General features: G+C 46.1%; 1 protein-coding gene across 1 annotated transcript in view; it reads right to left on the reverse strand.

Annotated features, from left to right (window-relative positions):
* Positions 1 to 16943, reverse strand: part of SIL1 (SIL1 nucleotide exchange factor) — a 257546-nt gene that overhangs the window by 91830 nt on the left and 148773 nt on the right. The window contains exons 4-5 of the mRNA XM_039485336.1: positions 11865 to 11985; positions 10469 to 10577 (exon numbers count right to left, since the gene is read on the reverse strand). Coding sequence (XP_039341270.1) covers positions 10469 to 10577; positions 11865 to 11985 — 230 coding nt within the window. The remainder of the gene's footprint in view (positions 1 to 10468; positions 10578 to 11864; positions 11986 to 16943) is intronic.

Below are 16943 nucleotides of genomic sequence, written 5' to 3' on the forward strand. Positions count from 1 at the left end.
CCTGTGTAAATGTCAATGAAACGCCCACAGTGATCCACAAGCGCCTGGAGAACCATAGAGAAATACCCCTTGCGATTAATGCACTCGTAGGCTAGGTGAGGTGGTGCCAGAATAGGAATATGCGTCCCATCTATTGCCCCTCCACAGTTAGGGATCCCCATTTCTGCAAAGCCATCCACAATGTCCTGCACGTTCCCCACAGCCACGGTTCTCCTTAGCAGGATGCGATTAATGGCCCTGCAAACTTGCATCAAAACGATTCCCACGGTCGACTTTCCCACTCCAAACTGGTTCCCGACCGATCGGTAGCTGTCTGGAGTTGCCAGCTTCCAGATTGCAATAGCCACACGCTTCTCCACCGTCAGGGCAGCTCTCAATCTCGTGTCCTTGCGCCGCAGGGTGGGGGCGAGCTCAGCACACAGTCCCATGAAAGTGACTTTTCTCATTCGAAAGTTCTGCAGCCACTGCTCCTCATCCCAGACTTCCATGACAATGTGATCCCACCACTCACTGCTTGTTTCACGAGCCCAAAAGCGGCGTTCCACGGTGCTGAGCATTTCCGTTACCGCCACAAGCAATTTCATGTCACCCGCATTAGGCAAATCCAGATCATCGTCGGACTCCTCACTGTCACTTTGGAGCTGAAGGAATAGCTCAACTGCCAAACGTGATGTGCTGGCGACAGTCATCAGCAAAGTCCTCAGCAGCTCAGGCTCCATTTCACACAGAAAGCGTGCTGCACTCACAATGGCTAGAAACGTGCTGCACTCACAATGGCTAGAAACGTGGACTGCTGGGAAGTGAAGCGATGCACCACGGGGCGTTGGAACAGGAAGCGGAATGACCCACACACTTCCTTCCCCTTCCCACAATACTCAGCGGCAAAACGGCGCCAAAACAGGACGAGGTGCTCTGTGGGATAGCTGCCCACAATGCACCTCTCAGTACAGCGCTGCAAATTCTGCAAATGTGGCCACACTGCAGCGCTGGCCCTGCACAGCTGGACGACCAGCGCTGCAAACTACCAGCGCTGCAACTTGTCAGTGTAGCCATACCCCCAGATAAGTTGTTCCAGGTAGCGTTAAATTGTGTGGAGGGACAGAGTTGAAACTGCTGATATATAGATAAAGCCAGAAAGGAAGCAGAGAAAAAAGACTAATGTGAGATACACTGAAGCGTGGCCAGAAAGATTATGAAAACAAGGAAGACCATTCCAGGGTCCACTTCAGAATGAACAGAGATATCAGAGAATGGAAATGATGTGATCACTTGTCTTTGTATGGAGGAGAATTGTGTGAGAGGCTTTGAGCCAAAAAGATTTTCAATTTCATTGCTCATTCCAACCTAACATACCCTAGTATTAAACTCACACACTTTATGGTTCATGCAAAAGAAATCCGTGAGCTCAAGCTGTCAAAGAGAACAATTTAGGGATGAAAGTTAAATCACTGTCAATCTAATGGTAGCTGTACAATTTGTGCTACTGTTTGCTTTGGTTAAACTGCTATATACACTGTATGGAAATTGAGAACACTACCCTCATTCCTCCCAACAAAGGGAAATGAGCAATAGACTTATAGAGCAAAGTTCATCCTTGGTGTTAAATCAACTGTACTTCAGTGGAGTTACCCCAGGGATGAATTTGGTCCTTGCAGTAGTAAAGGGTGTAAAATGGAGTATTTTACATCCATTAGATGTAGCTGTTTTTACCCCAGTTGTTGACATATCTATTAAAATAGTTTTTGAAGGACATGGTGTGACCCTAGGATCCCCTCAGTGGCAAAGGGTTCAGTACTCTGTGTGAGCAACTCCTATCAGGCCTGACAAACTCACTATACCCAACACGCTGCTTTCATAGTACTTATCCAACAAGTGCCTAGTAAGTTATCAAATGAAAGCCAATGACACGCTGGTCATCAATATAAACTAAGAAATGCATGTACTGACACTCTAAGGAAATGTGTACATATATACACTGAAATTATGTTTTAAAATCTGTTACAAGGCAGAGTGAACAAACAGGGCTTCTGCCAGACAGAAGCATGTCTATTCACCTATCCCTGTTGCTGATGTAAATTAAGCATTGTAAAGCCAACACAATGGAACCTCTATTTGCATGTGAAGTTAACAGGAAAAACAGGTTGAAAAGACGGATGTGAACCCAACAGGGGGAACACACGGGAGAACAAGCAATGGAGAAGTGGTAGGGCACCTCAAAAGGGGCATTTCAAGGTTTACTGGACTGTAGGAAGGAAAGTTATAGATATGCATGGTATATCTGTATTTCCAAACTCGGATGTTTCTGGGTGACACCCCCAGACAGATTGGCATCAGCACTGCCTAATCTGTTTGATGGCTCATCAAGGGTCATAAACTGTACAATGAACCCACTGAAAGGAACCAGGGAAGACACCTTATGAGTCAGCAAAGCATGTGGTATGCCTGTGGACAGAGAACTCTAAGGCCTCCATGCCATGTACTGTGAGGCTTGTGTTTGGGACAAAGGAAGTACAAGCCACATGGCAAAAGAATATAAAAGGCAGCTGCATCATCTCCATTTTGTCTTCAATCTTGTTTCTTGCCTCTGGACTAACTTTTCTACAAAAAAATGGTTACCTACCTTTTTGTAACTATTGTTCTTCCAGATGTGTTGCTCATGTCCATTCCATTCTAGGTGTATGCGCGCCCACGTGCAAGGCTGTCCCTAGAGATTGTGGTGCCCTATGCAGCCCCACTGTGGGGGGGCCAGCCCCGGGCCTCCGAGGTGGGGGGGCGTCCCAGGCCTCCACGGGGGAGAGGGGGCTGTGCCCAACAGCTTTTGGAGGCAGGAGCATCCAGTGCAAGAAGACAGCAGGAGTCAGGCCCGCCCCCGCACTCATGAGGTGGCGGGAAGTGGAGCGACCTGGTCTCAACCTGCTCCGTTCTGTTCCCCCGGCTCCCAGGTTTGAGGGAAGGGGGGGGAACCACCCCCAGCACTCACCAGCGGCACAGCTGGGAGCCAGTGTAACAGAGTGGGCCAGAGCCGGGTCACTCCAGTTCCCGCTGCCTGGTGAGTGCAGGGCAGGCCTGAACCCAACCCCTGCTGCAGTCCCCCAGGACCCATAGCTCAAGGGATGGGGTTTGGGTGGGAAGGGGTAGAGTGGGGGTGGGGCAGGAAGAGGTGGGGCGGAGCAGGGGCTGAAGGCAAAGGGTGGGGCAGGGGCAGAGGCAGCTTTCCTGGGCCCTGCTGTGCGCAGCCCATGAGGGGCCAGCTCAACCGTCCGGGGGACCAGGCTGGCCATTGGAGCTGGATGCAGCTGCGTAGGGCACCAGGAAATGTGGTGCCCCAAATTTCCTGGTGCCCTGTGCAGCTGCATAGTTTGCGTATGGGTATGGACGGCTCTGCCCAAGTGCAAAGTTGGCTGAGATTTCTGCCTTAGCAGTAGCCGTAGGGCTGGCTGTGGCATGCCCTGGAGCAGTGCTCCCATGTGGCGGTATATCAGGCACTGCCGGCTCTGCACCCTCTCAGTTCCTCGTGGCCGGAAACTCCGACAGAGGATTAGAAGGGCAGGAAATGGAATGGACACGAACACATCTGGAACAACAACATTTACAAAAAGGTAGGTAACCGTTTTTACTTCAAGTGCTTGCTCATGTCGATTCCATTTTAGATGACTCACAAGCAACATCCATGGAGGTGGGCTCGGAGTTCATAGCTTAGCGGCTTGCAGTACTGTCCTACCGAAGCCAGCATCATCCCAGGCCTGCTGGGTCAGGGCATAGTGGGACATAACAGTGTTGACAGATGACCAGGTGGCCGCTCTACAGATGTCCTGGATAAGCACATGGGCCAGAAAGGCTGCCCAAGAGGCCTGCACCCTGGTAGGGTGGGCAGTGACAATCGCCAGGGTGGCACCTTCACTTAGTTGTAGCAGAAGCAAATGCAGGCAGTGATCCAAGAAGAAATTCTTTTAGTGGATACAGGGCAACCTTTCATTCTGATGGCCAAAGTGACGAATAATTGCATTGACTTATAGAACAGCTTGGTCCGGTCGGTGTAGAAGGCCAGAGCCCTTCTGACGTCCAGGGCATGTAGCCTGCGCTCCTCCTCCGATCTATGTGGCATCGGAAAGAAGACTGGAAAGTAAATGTCCTGGCCTGAGTGAATCTGAGAGACTGTCTTGGGAAAAAATGCTGGGTGTAAGTCTTAGTTGGACCGTGTCCATGTAGAAAACTGTGTAAGGCGTCTCCAAGGTGAGCACCCAAATCTCAGATACTCAGCAGGCTGATTTCACTGCAACCAGGAGAAGGAGGGAGCAGGAAGCCAGTGGCTTGAAGGAAGGACCCACGAGCTGCGACAGCACCAAATTCAAGTCCCACAGAGGGACCAGATCCCTGACATGCGGGTAGAGGCCTTCCAAGCCCTTAAGGAATCTGGCCATGATATCCTGAGCAAAAATCGACCTGCCCTCAAACGGCGAGTGGAAGGCTGAGATGGCCACTAGATGGACCTTGATCAATGAGAGCGACAAGTCATGGATCTTGAGGTGCAGGAGGTAGTCCAGAATAAGCTGCAGCAAAGCCCACTCAGGATGAACACCTTTGTCCGCAATCCAGCAGGTGAACTGTTTCCACTTGGCCATGTAGGTTGCGCTGGTGGAAAGTTTCCTACTTCCCAGCAGAACGCGCTGAACCTCAGCCAAGCACTACTGCTTTTGCACGTTTAGCCACGCAGCAGCCAAGCAGTCAGATGTTACACCGCCAGGTTGGGGTCCCAGAACCACGGCAGTCCTCTGCACAACAGATCTGACCGGAGCGATAGCTGGAACGGGATCGCCACTGAGAGGTCCATCAGAATGCTGAACCAGTGTTGGCGCGGCCACGCCGGCACTGTGAGGATGACGCTCACCCTGTCCTGTTTGATTTTCAAGAGGACCCTGAGTAGTTACGGCACCAGAGGGAAGGCGTACATCAGAGCCACCGACCATGGGAGCAAAAAGGCATCCGACAGGGATCCTCTGTCCATGCCCCCAATCATGCAGAAGACATTGCATTTCCTGTTCTGCCAGGACGTGAACAGGTCTACCTGGGGAGTTCCCCACCTGCAGAAGATGGAACTGGGCACCTCTGGATGAAGGGACCACTCGTGGCAAGATGAGAACGTCCTGCTGAAGCCATCCGCCAAAGCGTTCTCGGTTCCTGGAAGGTGAGCAGCTACAAGATGGATGTTGTGCTGCAGACAGAAGTCCCAGAGCCAGAGGGCTTCCTGGAAGAGGACAGATGACCTGGCTCCACCCTGCCTGTTGACATAGAAGACCGCGGCTGCGTTGTCTATCAGGCACTGGACTACTGTGCCTTGTATATGAGGTAGAAAGGCTAGGCAGGTTAGTCAAACAGCGTTGAGCTCCCTGACAGTGATATGCAGGGAACGATTGTGACTGGATCAGCGACCTTGAGTATTGAGGGCGCCCAGATGGGCTCCCTAACCCAGGTCTGAGGCGTCAGAGACAAGGGTCACCGACAAGGCCAGGGCCGCGAAGGGAACTTCTTCCAACATTGACTTGGGATACTGCCACCAGAGGAGGGATGACAGGACACTGTCTGGAATCCTGACTACTCGGTCCATGATGTGCCAGTTGGAGACATAGACCGACGCCAGCCATGCCTGAAGAGGTCTGAGTGGGAGCCAGGCGTGCCTGACCACATAAGTACATGCTGCCATGTGGCCCAGCAGCCTCAGACACATGTGGGCAGTGGTGAGCGGGTGGGCCTGCAGCCCACCATGGCCTGGAACCGAGTCTCTGGGAGGAAGGCCCTAGGCTGAGTGGAGTCAAGAACTGCTCTGATGAATTCTATGCATTGTACTGGCGTCAAGGTTGAATTTTTCTTCGTTTATTATCAACCCCAGGTCACGACAGGTGGAACATACCAGGTCAAGATGTCTCCGCACCTGCTCTGGAGACTGGCCCCATAATCAACCAGTTGTTGAGTTACAGATATATATTTGGACTCCCCGACGTCTCAGGTAACCGGCCACTGGTGCTATACACTTTGCGAATACCCTCGGGGCTGACGAGAAACCAAAGGGCATCCCTGTGAATTGGAAATGGCACTGGCCCATTATGAAGCAGAGGAAGCACCGGTGCCCCAGGAAGATGGAAATATGGAAGTATGCGTCCTTTAAATCGAGGGTCGCGTACCACTCTCCCGGATCCAGGGAGGGGATGATGGAGGCCAGGGAGACCATGCAAAACTTCAACTTCTTGAGAGAATTGTTGAGGCGAACCAGGTCTAGGATGGATCTGAGACCCCTTTTTGCCTTCGGAATTAGGAAGTAGCGGGAGTAGAATCCTCTGCCTTCCATGTTCTGAGGAACCTTTTCCACTGCCCCCAAGCGCAGGAGGTTTTTGATCTCCTGAACAAGGAGTTGCTCATGAGAAGGGTCCCTGAAGATGGACAGGGAAGGCGGGTAGGAGGGATGGCTGGCTATAAACTGCAGGGTGTAGACCAAAGCAACCACGTCTAGCATCCAACAGTCCGAGGTGACATGGGACCAGGCCGACCTGAAGGGGTGGGTTGGATCTAGTACATTAGCTGGGGTGCCGTCCTCAAGCGCATCCTCAAAATGACTGCTTCTGGCCTCCCTGACTTGTGGGAGAGACAGGTTGGGCAGCTGGGTGGGAAGATGGGTAGTGCCTCTTAGGCCCTTGAAGCCGGGCCAGTGGTGCATGTCCCGCTCGGAGCAAAGTCTCAACTGGGACTCTGTTGACTAACTATAACACTATTAACTAACTATCTATGAAATGATGTACAACAACAATGAAACAGTCAATGGCAAGAAATGGTGCTTCATCCAATCGTCACAGGCACTAAGAAGGAACAGAGGAGGCAGGGCTGGCAGCTTTATCGGTGCCATAGCTCCTGAAATCGGTCTGTCTCAGTCTCCAGAGCCAAGAGACGATGCCGAGGGCTGTAGTTCTGCCTGGTTAGGGTCCTCAGACTAGTGTTTCATACCAGTGGTACTAAAACAGACTCTGGAGCTATGTCCCATCAGAGGATGTTAAGGCGACTAACCTCACAGGGGATTGTGTTCTGATGGGCTGTGGCTCAGAGTGTAAAGAGGAAGCCTGTTTCTTCTCATCAGAGCAAGAAAGAGACTACTTTCTCTAAGAGGAACGTGGGGAATTTGGATTGGTGGATGACCTGGCTGCATCCCATTTGCTGGGGAGAGTCTGGGCCCAGGTCCAAAGCAGGACCAATCCCCAGACAGATTTTTTTTTACCCCAGTTCCCTAAATGGTCCCTTCAAGGATTGAATTCACAACCCTGGGTTTAGCAGGCCAATGCTCAAACCACTGAGCTACCTCTCCCCCGCACTCCATGAGACAGTCATAACCGAATGTCCCAGTCTTTTCTGGCTCTGGAAGTCAATTCATGGCAATGGGAATACTTTTGTGGGACATGTCCCTCTCCTGGACAATAATACACTACAGGTGACCCATCCGTTACAGGGAAGGCATTCTAGCAAGAGACACTCTTAAAGCCGGGAGTTCCAGGCATATGGGTGAGGGAAAAAGCTTCCCAATCTGGAAGATCAGGAAGCAGGAAATGAAAACCTAAGCTATGAAGTAATGGTAAAGTTAAAACAAAAAAAATTTTTTTTTTATATTATTCCTACTACTTCTCCTTTCCTCTAACTACACTAAAAACTGACAGGTAAGGCACTATCTACTGGAGGAAAAGGAGAAGCGGGGCTTTGCTGCGGATTCCATCCCAGACCAAAGGCCACAGAGATGGAACTGGGGAGCAGTTGGACCACACAGTGCTATATATACACATCCCGCTCACAGCGCAAGGGTGGAGGTACACATGTATGGTCCAACAGGCACTGCTGATGAAGATCTCTGATCCCAGGCACAAGAGCTCTGCCGCACCTATAGTGGTGCACCTATCACTCGAAGAAGAACCTGTTCTTATTATCCTAGCTCTCTCCCTTAAATCTTAATTTTGTTGTAAATATATTTGATTTCACTATAAGCAGATTCCAGTGCTTATAGTGAGGCCTGATCCGGAGCTGTGCCAGTCAAGCTGTGTGTACACTGTCTCTTTGGAGACAGCTTACCAGGCTATTTCTGAGAGTGTTCGGTGACAGGGGCTGGATATTACAGATGGGGATGCTGGCAGAGGGGCTCAGGGATTAGTGTGTATCTGTCACTACCTTGCATAGGAGAGGGTTAGGTCTCTGGAGACCAGGAAGTCAGTGCTTGTCTGTGTCCAGAAGCTGCTGGGTTCAGGAAGCTGAGTTACAACGGGCATCAGGCAAGACTGCTTCACACTAAGGGCAGATGGCGGTGAGATACCTCACAACTCTGAGTACCTCTGGGGAGTGTCACACCTGGCTCTCTCTCACACAATGGGTTATTACTGATTTTTGCATTTAAATGACATTCATAAAAGAATTCTGCTATCAGTAATATTGGCTACCAGATAAATAATTCTCTGAAAAAGGAGATGCCTTGCCCAAAGGATAATAAGAATATTGCTAGAGCAACTGGAACACATTGACTGGACTGAGGGAATAACATTTCTAATCAACTGATAGGCTAAACATCTTTGTGATATATGGGGACTGTGATGGCAGTGTAGAGTTTTTGGGACCCAAAGAGGGGTCATCGCAGTCTTTGCTCACTTCCCTTGCCTCAGTTTTCCTATCCAACTCATGCAACAGTCACATACAAGAGTGAAGCTTGGACCCAGAGGAATCCTCTCTGGTGCTCAAGGGAAAAAAACTGCATCCCATTTGCTCAGCCTTATATACACAAATGTAGTTTGTTTTGCTTTGAATTGTGGCCTCTATGTGACTGAGTAGCCAAGAGCTGACAACTTTGGTTGAAAGTTTGTTATGCTGGCAGGCAGAGAAATAAATGAGCAGGTCTCTTTTTGAAAAGAGCGAGTTTTTTTGGCCTTTTTAAGTGTATTTGTTTTGTATGAGGACTTTTTTGGAACTAACTTCTGTCATGGGGCCTTATCCTGTTCCCATTAAAGTTATAGGGATTTTGCGATTGGCTTCAATATGAGCAGGAATGGACCTTCATGAGCGAAATGATCCAAACATAATAATTACAACTGGTTAATAATTCACTGTCAATAAACCACCTAATGAATTTAGCCCACTTTTTGTTTGCAAATCATTCAAGAACCAAATCTGATTGCTACTAATCACTTTATTTGGAAGTGCTCACCAAATAGGCTGAAATATAGTCACAAACTATGGGGAGTTCACAGATTCTTGTTTGCTTTTCTTTCCCATGGCATGTGATTGGTTACCTAGAGTCAGAGTGTATTTTTTCTACTTCCTGATTCTGAGTGAAGGCTGTTAAACAGGATAATAATGAATAGCAAATAATACACGAGACAAATAATCCTCATACTAGAAATTACTACACTTTGTGGTTTTGCAAACGTTTTCATGAACCAAACCAGCAATCAACTAAATTAACAAAAACAATGAACAACAGGACCACACCAGAAACAGTGGTAAGATGTATTCACAAAAATGTTCACATATTACTCTTGGTATTACTCATTCAAATCTAATAATGATGCCCAACCAAAAAAGCCAGGGAAGCAACATCCCACCTGGGGTCTTACTGACATTACCTACTTCATGTTCACGGAAGAGATTTGCCATTTCACTTCTAGCATCACTGGTATGACACGAGCCTCAGTAAGAAATTTACATCTGGTGCCTGGGGATTCCAGGGATTTATTATATGAAGATTCAAACTTCCACACTTGTGGTTCAAATCCCACTCCGGAAGTTAGTGACCACAAGGCCACCTGATAGCTGTTCTGTCACTGAACCAGTAACCTGAGTCCACTTCCAAAGTGCACTAGCGTCCACATTGTGATCACCACTAGTGGCAGCTTTTCCAGCCACAGTTTATGGTGTACCAATTATCAACAAATATGTTACACTATATGTATAAATATATTAACTACAGCTGTGCAATAAACGGCTTTTTAGAACAAGAAGGCTTAGAATTATCTTTACAAAAGCTTTCAATTTATATAGAAATCCCAACTTTAGCAACATAGCTGAGGAAATCCTGACATGCCATTGAAATCAATGGGAACTTTGCCACTGATTTCAATGGGATTAGGATTTTACCCAGAAAATTTATATTTGCCTGATAATCATAGGCAAAGCAGGAAGTGGTCTGTTGGGTTCACCTTACACTGGTGGTTTTCAACATTTTTCCATTTGCATGTCCCTACAAAATTTTGAATGGAGCTGCAGACCCCTTTGGAAATCTTAGACATACTCTGTGGACCCCCAGGGGTCCATGGACCACAGGTTGAAAACCACTGCCCTACAAGATTGTTCCCCACAATACATTTTCCAGCACTTGTAGCCATGTAATTTCTAATGCATGCTTCATACAGTGTTACACCAGCCTTTCATGGGATGCTTTAGGAATAGGAAATACCTTTTGTTCCATTGTGCTTTCTGTCTTTTCTTTTTCCTTCATTTTAGCCAAAGCCTCTTTGAGTTCCTGTGCTGTAAATGAGTTTGAATCAATATGCATCTCACCCAGCCTTGCAGAAAAACAAAAACAAAAAAAACACATTATATGGGTGAACAATTTATCCTTAAAAAAATACAACAATCAACATTTGTTGGGAGAAAAAGTTGAGTACTAAATTCCCATTTATCTAGCACAGAACATGCAGAAAAATCAATGTTCCAAAGTAAGGTTAGATCTAGTGCTCAGTTTAGGAGTGTGGCTTTAAGACACCATCTTGACAGTCATAAAGCTGTGGTTTGAAAATCCTCATGGCAACACGAGATCTCAATTCCTAATACTATAAAAACTGCTCAGTTTATCTCCCCAATCTATCATCTGGGGATGTATAAAACAGGAAAAATTTCATAAGCAAAAAAAGAGCACAGGTGTGCCCAGAATATTGACAAGGATCTTTTACTTGTAAGTCTTGGGATGGGTGCATTCAGTTCCAAAGCTGACATTTTGAGGATTATGATATCAAAACCAGGGATTGGGTCACATGTAGTTCCTACAGTCTAAGATACTAACTCTGCTGTTCTTTTTGCGTTGTCCTAACCTGATCCTACTGGTAAAGGGGATTACTTTTAGCAGTGAGCATTGTTGCACTGGTGAAAGGAAAACCAGGGTTGGGATATCTCAATGAGCTTCTTCATGTACCGGATCATAAGTAGAGGTGAGGGGGAAGGGGGCACAGAATGGTAGTACCCACGTATTTTGAGAAATAAAAGTCCCCATGGTTACAAAACTTGCCTTTGTAAAGAGAACACAAGGAGGGAAATGGTTGAGAGTTGTATTTTTTAGGCAATTTAAAAAAAAATAGATGTAGTGAAGGCTGGTGACATCTTGAGTGTGTATCAGCACAAACTGACACTTAAATGAATGCTTAGAGCCAATGCACAACAGCAAGTAAAGACCTTGTTGTATCTGACTCAAGCCACTGTGAAAAAAGCCTCCATAAGCTATCCTGCTGCATTAATTTCTAGAAAATAATTTGCACCCCATTGCTACAGAAAGTTTCAAAAGAACAAGTGACATTCACAAGAAGTCATACTGCAAGTTTAGTTTCAGAATCATGGCTTTACAAAGTATGAAAGGCTCTCCAAAAGCACAGTGAGGGCAGTTTTAGCACCATGCGAAAAGGAAGTAGGGCAGCTAAGGCCCAGTTTACAGAAGTACTGAGCACCTCAAATGCCAATTAAAGACTCTGGGACCTGTGGATATTCAGCATTTCTAAAAATCCCGCTCGTAATAAAAGAAATGAAATCAAATGAAATCTACCTCTGTATAGCAGAACAGCAAGTACTTTATACGACTGTACCTTTTCCTTTTCTTCTGGTCTTTCATGTCACTTTTTTCATTTTTGTTATCTGGAAGCCTGGCTTCTCTTTCCCCTGTTTGAAGATTTAATCGCACATGTAACCCTGCAGGAACAGCCTGACCTACAAACAAAGGTTAGAGTATTTTAGGCAACATTTATTCTTCTCAGGATTTACCATGCTGGGCATATTTAAGTCAGACACTTCTATTCCAATGCCGCACAGCAAAGATAGTGAGTCAAGCAGAAAAGTCAAGGTTTGCAGTGTGACAAAGAACAGGGTATTTACTGTAGCCTGAACACTTCCCCAGCCCCCCAAAATTAATAGGCAGCAGGTTTAAAACAAACAAAAGGAAGTATTTCTTCACTTAACACACAGTCAACCCATGAAACTCCTTGCCAGGGGATGTTGTGAAGGCTAAAAGCATAACTTGGTTCAAAAAAGAATTAGACAAGTTCATGGAGGATAAGTCTGTCAATGGCTATTAGCCAGGATGCTCAGGGATGCAACCCCATGCCTTGGGCGTCCCCAAGCCTCTGACTGCCAGAACCTAGGACTGGATAACAAGGATTGATCACATTGCCCTATTCTGTTCATTACCTCTGAAGCATCTGGCACCGGTCACTGTCAGAAGACAGGATTCTGGGCGACATGGACCATTGGTTTGACCCAGTATGGCCGTTCTTATGGAACCCTGACACAAGTGCCATTTAACCTCCAGGAAGACCAATAACACACAACTGTTAACATGGCTGACACTCCATTCCCTGACCACCTCACAAACTTAGATCCAGATTGCTGACTCCTCAATTAAATAGTGACACTTGGTAATGCAGAGTTCTCAGTAAGCTAGGGACACTGATTCTGTTACTGGCACAGTAGTAATTTTATCATAGTGGGTCAGAAGCCTTACAAATCAGACTTCTCTGTACTTACATGTCTCAATCTAAAAATCAGTAACAGCCATAGATGCCTAGACAAGCTCAATGCATGCAGCAGAGGATCCTTTCAACTTCAACAGATATATTCTGGATATTATGTTACTTTGCTGTTCTGTAGTGTACTGAGATGCCAGATTTAAGGATTATTTGATCAACATTAAATGCCAACAAGAAGATAGGAAATTCATAGTCAGTCATCCACATCCCTCTAAAAATGCTTTGGCCTAGTCACAAGATTGAGGTTACAGCTCATTGAGAACATTTCAGCATGGACCTGTATTCCATGGATGAAGTGGAAATGGCAATATTTCCTGTGAGGTATGATTCCATTTTCTGTGTTCTTCCCCTTTTAATACAAGAAGTTTGCCTGATAGATGAGGGTGGGCATCTTACTAAATCTCTCTCTCTCTCTCTCTCTCACACACACACACACTCCGCTTTTTCTCCCCCACAATATGAAGATTTTGTATTTAGTCTTCCTTTGTCTGTTTTCCTTAATTTAAAAGACATATAGAGTGAAAGGGTATGTTTGTCTTTTTGAATTTGAGACACATAACATTTCCTATTGAAGGGCACTGGAGACGTAGATAATTCATTTTATTATAAATATGTCTTCTCATAATATGAAAGCCTCTAGTCTGAAGAACTAGTGTGCGGACTCCACCCACATAAGACCACAGAGGTATCTAACTGGTCAAAGCTACCGGTGCCTGAACTGGTCCTCCATCATCAGTCTGGAGTGTGTCTCATATCCTTAAACAGGGAACATCCAAAGTTTATAGTTGTTTTTAAATGTACAAAGGTGGCGGAAAGTCCAGACTAAAGTTTTTCCTGTTCTAATAAGGTATATTTATGATAAAAATAAGTTGACTTTTCCTACATTTCCCTTTAGTAGGAAATGCTGCATGTTTCAAAACAAAGAGACAAACATGTCCTTTCACTCTAGAGTAAGAAAAACAGACAAAAACCGATCAACTATAAAATGTTCATGTGGCATCCTATACCTTGGAGGAGCATCTTGTAAACTCCACATTCCTCATCTGTATATAATTGTGATATTGCATATAAAGCAGGACGTGTGAGGTATCAGGGGAAAGGTTATGATCGTCTGAAAGTCATTTTTCTATCTATCATTAATGCATATGAAGCTATGAAAATTGTGTTGTATGACTGTCACTGAAACATACTGTAAGCTAGGGAATCATCCAGATATTAGCTCCCCAGAGGCAACAGCAAGGAAAATAACCAACGCCTGATCAGGATATCAAACAACCCATCAACAGCCATTGTCCAGCAAGGGAGCTACAATTCAATGATTCACCTGCAGAAGGCCACACCAGGGGAAGTGCTCAACCTTGCCGGGGGACTCAGCATTGCCCCCCAGACATGCCTGGACTTGTGTTCCCCAAGCACATGGGACTGAGGGTATAAAAGAGAACACATGGGGCCCATGTTTGGCCTTTCTCCTGCACCCACCTATGCTGCAAGCAACAAGGACTCCAACAGAGGGGCCTGGCCCAGGTTTCAAGGGTGAATGACTATAATATGACTATGAACTGCAATATCCAGTGGGGTGAGAAAATCTAATCTAGATGTTACCCAGTCTAATAGGGTTGAGAGTTTAGACTGTGTGCTTATATTTTATTTTATTTTGGTAACTAACTCTGACTTTTTGCTTATCACTTAAAATCTATCTTTTGTAGTCAATAAATTTCTTTTATTGTTTATCTTTACCAGTGAGTTTGTATGAAGTGTGTGGCAAACCTGCTCAGGTTTGCAAAGGCTGGTGTATATCCACTTTCCATTGATGAAGTGGTGAACCAATTAATAAATCTGCACTGCCCATCTTGAACAGTGCAAGGTGGTATATCGCTGAGGTACAGTGCTGGGAGGGATTTGGCTGGTGCCTTTCCCTGTGTGATTCATGAGTGGCTCTGGGAGCATTCATGCAATCTTGCTGGCTGTGGGGCTCCACATGCTGATGTGCTGAGTGATAACAGCACCTGGAGGGGTTTGCTGCTGGTCACTAGCGAGGCACTGTGAGAGACAGCCCAGGCTGGAGAGAGTTAAGGGGGCACAGCGGTCCCAGGTGCACCCCAAGGATCCAGTCACAGTTTATATATATAAGAGAGGCGTGCTCTCAGACACCATAGATCTTCCATCATCAGTCTCATGACTCAGATGGGGAAGAGGGGCTTCTTTTCCATTAGCAAAGATAGAAGTTGCAAAGTGTACAATCTATGAGAAATATTCTCCCAATCTCTTTCTCATTTCTAGAAGATGAACTTTGAAGAAAGATACAGTGATAGCAAGGACTCTGTTTCCCTGTGACAGCAATCTAGTCGGGGGCAGCTAGAAGATGCTTTCAAAAGAAAGGCTTTAGTAAAGTCTTCAGAAAAAAAGACAAGCCACATCTCCACTCTGTCATTCAAGGGACAACAGACTGAGGATTCTTAAACAACATACTGATTGTAAAATGAAATTATAGAGAGGGATTTCCAGACAAATAAATATATTTGCCTCCTAGCCTTCATTAGGTATGAATACCATTTGGACTGAAACAAGCATAAGGAGAAAGCAAGGTTCTTCCAGTCTCAAAGTGAGCAGAAATACCTCACTAGGTCAAAAGCACCTGGAGATAACGAGGTTACAAATGCAGTATTTTCTCAAGTAATTCATGAATTGTCAAATGTAGCCAGAAATAAATGTCCCCGTTAGAACAGTACGGCATACTCTAGCTTTCACGTTCCACATGCATCTGGCCACATTAGTTCACCGTGTTGCCAGGGGACACGAACAAGGATGATGTGCTTTACTTAAAAGAAACATAAAAAAGAGAAGGAAGAAAAGCAGCCTACGGTAGGACTGAATGACTCACATGTTACTATTTCTCTTACTTTTATTTACTGGTTGCTGAAAATAGAAACTGAATGTGAATCTCAGGGTTTGTGAGCTTGCAAATGCAGCACAACTGAATTAAGGATTTTGCCATCAGAAAAATGACACAAACATTTCTGCTTCTGGGTTTTCACACGTTCTGGAATTAAGTTTGACTAAGAACACACCAGGAAAACCGACTGGTTGCATGTATGTAAAAGTTAAATAGTATTCATGCCATCAAGAAGCTTATCCTATCATTTGAGACAGCAGCAAAGTCTCATGGTACAGTAGTATAAGGGTAATCACTTTAGTAAACTGCCAAAGATGAGTCTCAGTTTCAACAACAGTCTTATTCATTCACTCTAAGGGTCTGTCTACACTACGGGATTATTCCGATTTTACATAAACTGGTTTTGTAAAACAGATTGTATAAAGTCGAGTGCACGCGGCCACACTAAGCACATTAATTCGGCGGTGTGCGTCCATGTACCGAGGCTAGCGTCGATTTCTGGAGCGTTGCACTGTGGGTAGCTATCCCGTAGCTATCCCATAGTTCCCGCAGTCTTCCCTGCCCATTGGAATTCTGGGTTGAAATCCCAATGCAAAAACAGTGTCGCGGGTGATTCTGGGTAAATGTCGCCACTCAATCCTTCTTCCGGGAAAGCAACGGCACTCAATCATTTCGCGCCCTTTTTCCCTGGATTGCCCTGGCAGATGTCATAGCATGGCAATCATGGAGCCCGTTTTGCCTTTTGTCACTGTCACCATGTGTGTACTGGATGCTGCTGACATACGCAGTACTGCACTGCTACACAGCAGCATTCATTTGCCTTTGCAAGATAGCAGAGACGGTTACCAGTCATATTGCACTGTCTGCCATTGTAAATTGGCGATGAGATGACGGTTATCAGTCGTTCTGTACCATCTGCTGCTATCATGGGTGCTCCTGGCTGGCCTCGCTGAGGTCAGCCAGGGGCGCATAGGCAAAAATGGGAATGACTCCCCGGGTCATTCCCTTCCTATGTTTTGTCCAACAATAGAGTCAGTCCAGCCTAGAATATGGGGCAAGTGTACTAGAGAACCAGAGAGCACAGCTGCTCCGTGTTAGAGCCCAAGAGATCCCACAGAAATGATGAGCTGAATGCCATTCTAGGGGGTGCCCCTGCAATAACCCCACCTGTTGCTTCCCTCCTCCCCCAACCCTCCTGGGCTACCGTGGCAGTGTCCCCCCATTTGTGTGATGAAGTAATAAAGAATGCA

The sequence above is a fragment of the Mauremys reevesii genome, linkage group 8 (genome assembly GCF_016161935.1).
Source record: "Mauremys reevesii isolate NIE-2019 linkage group 8, ASM1616193v1, whole genome shotgun sequence".
In the NCBI taxonomy this organism is placed as follows: Eukaryota; Metazoa; Chordata; order Testudines; family Geoemydidae; genus Mauremys; species Mauremys reevesii.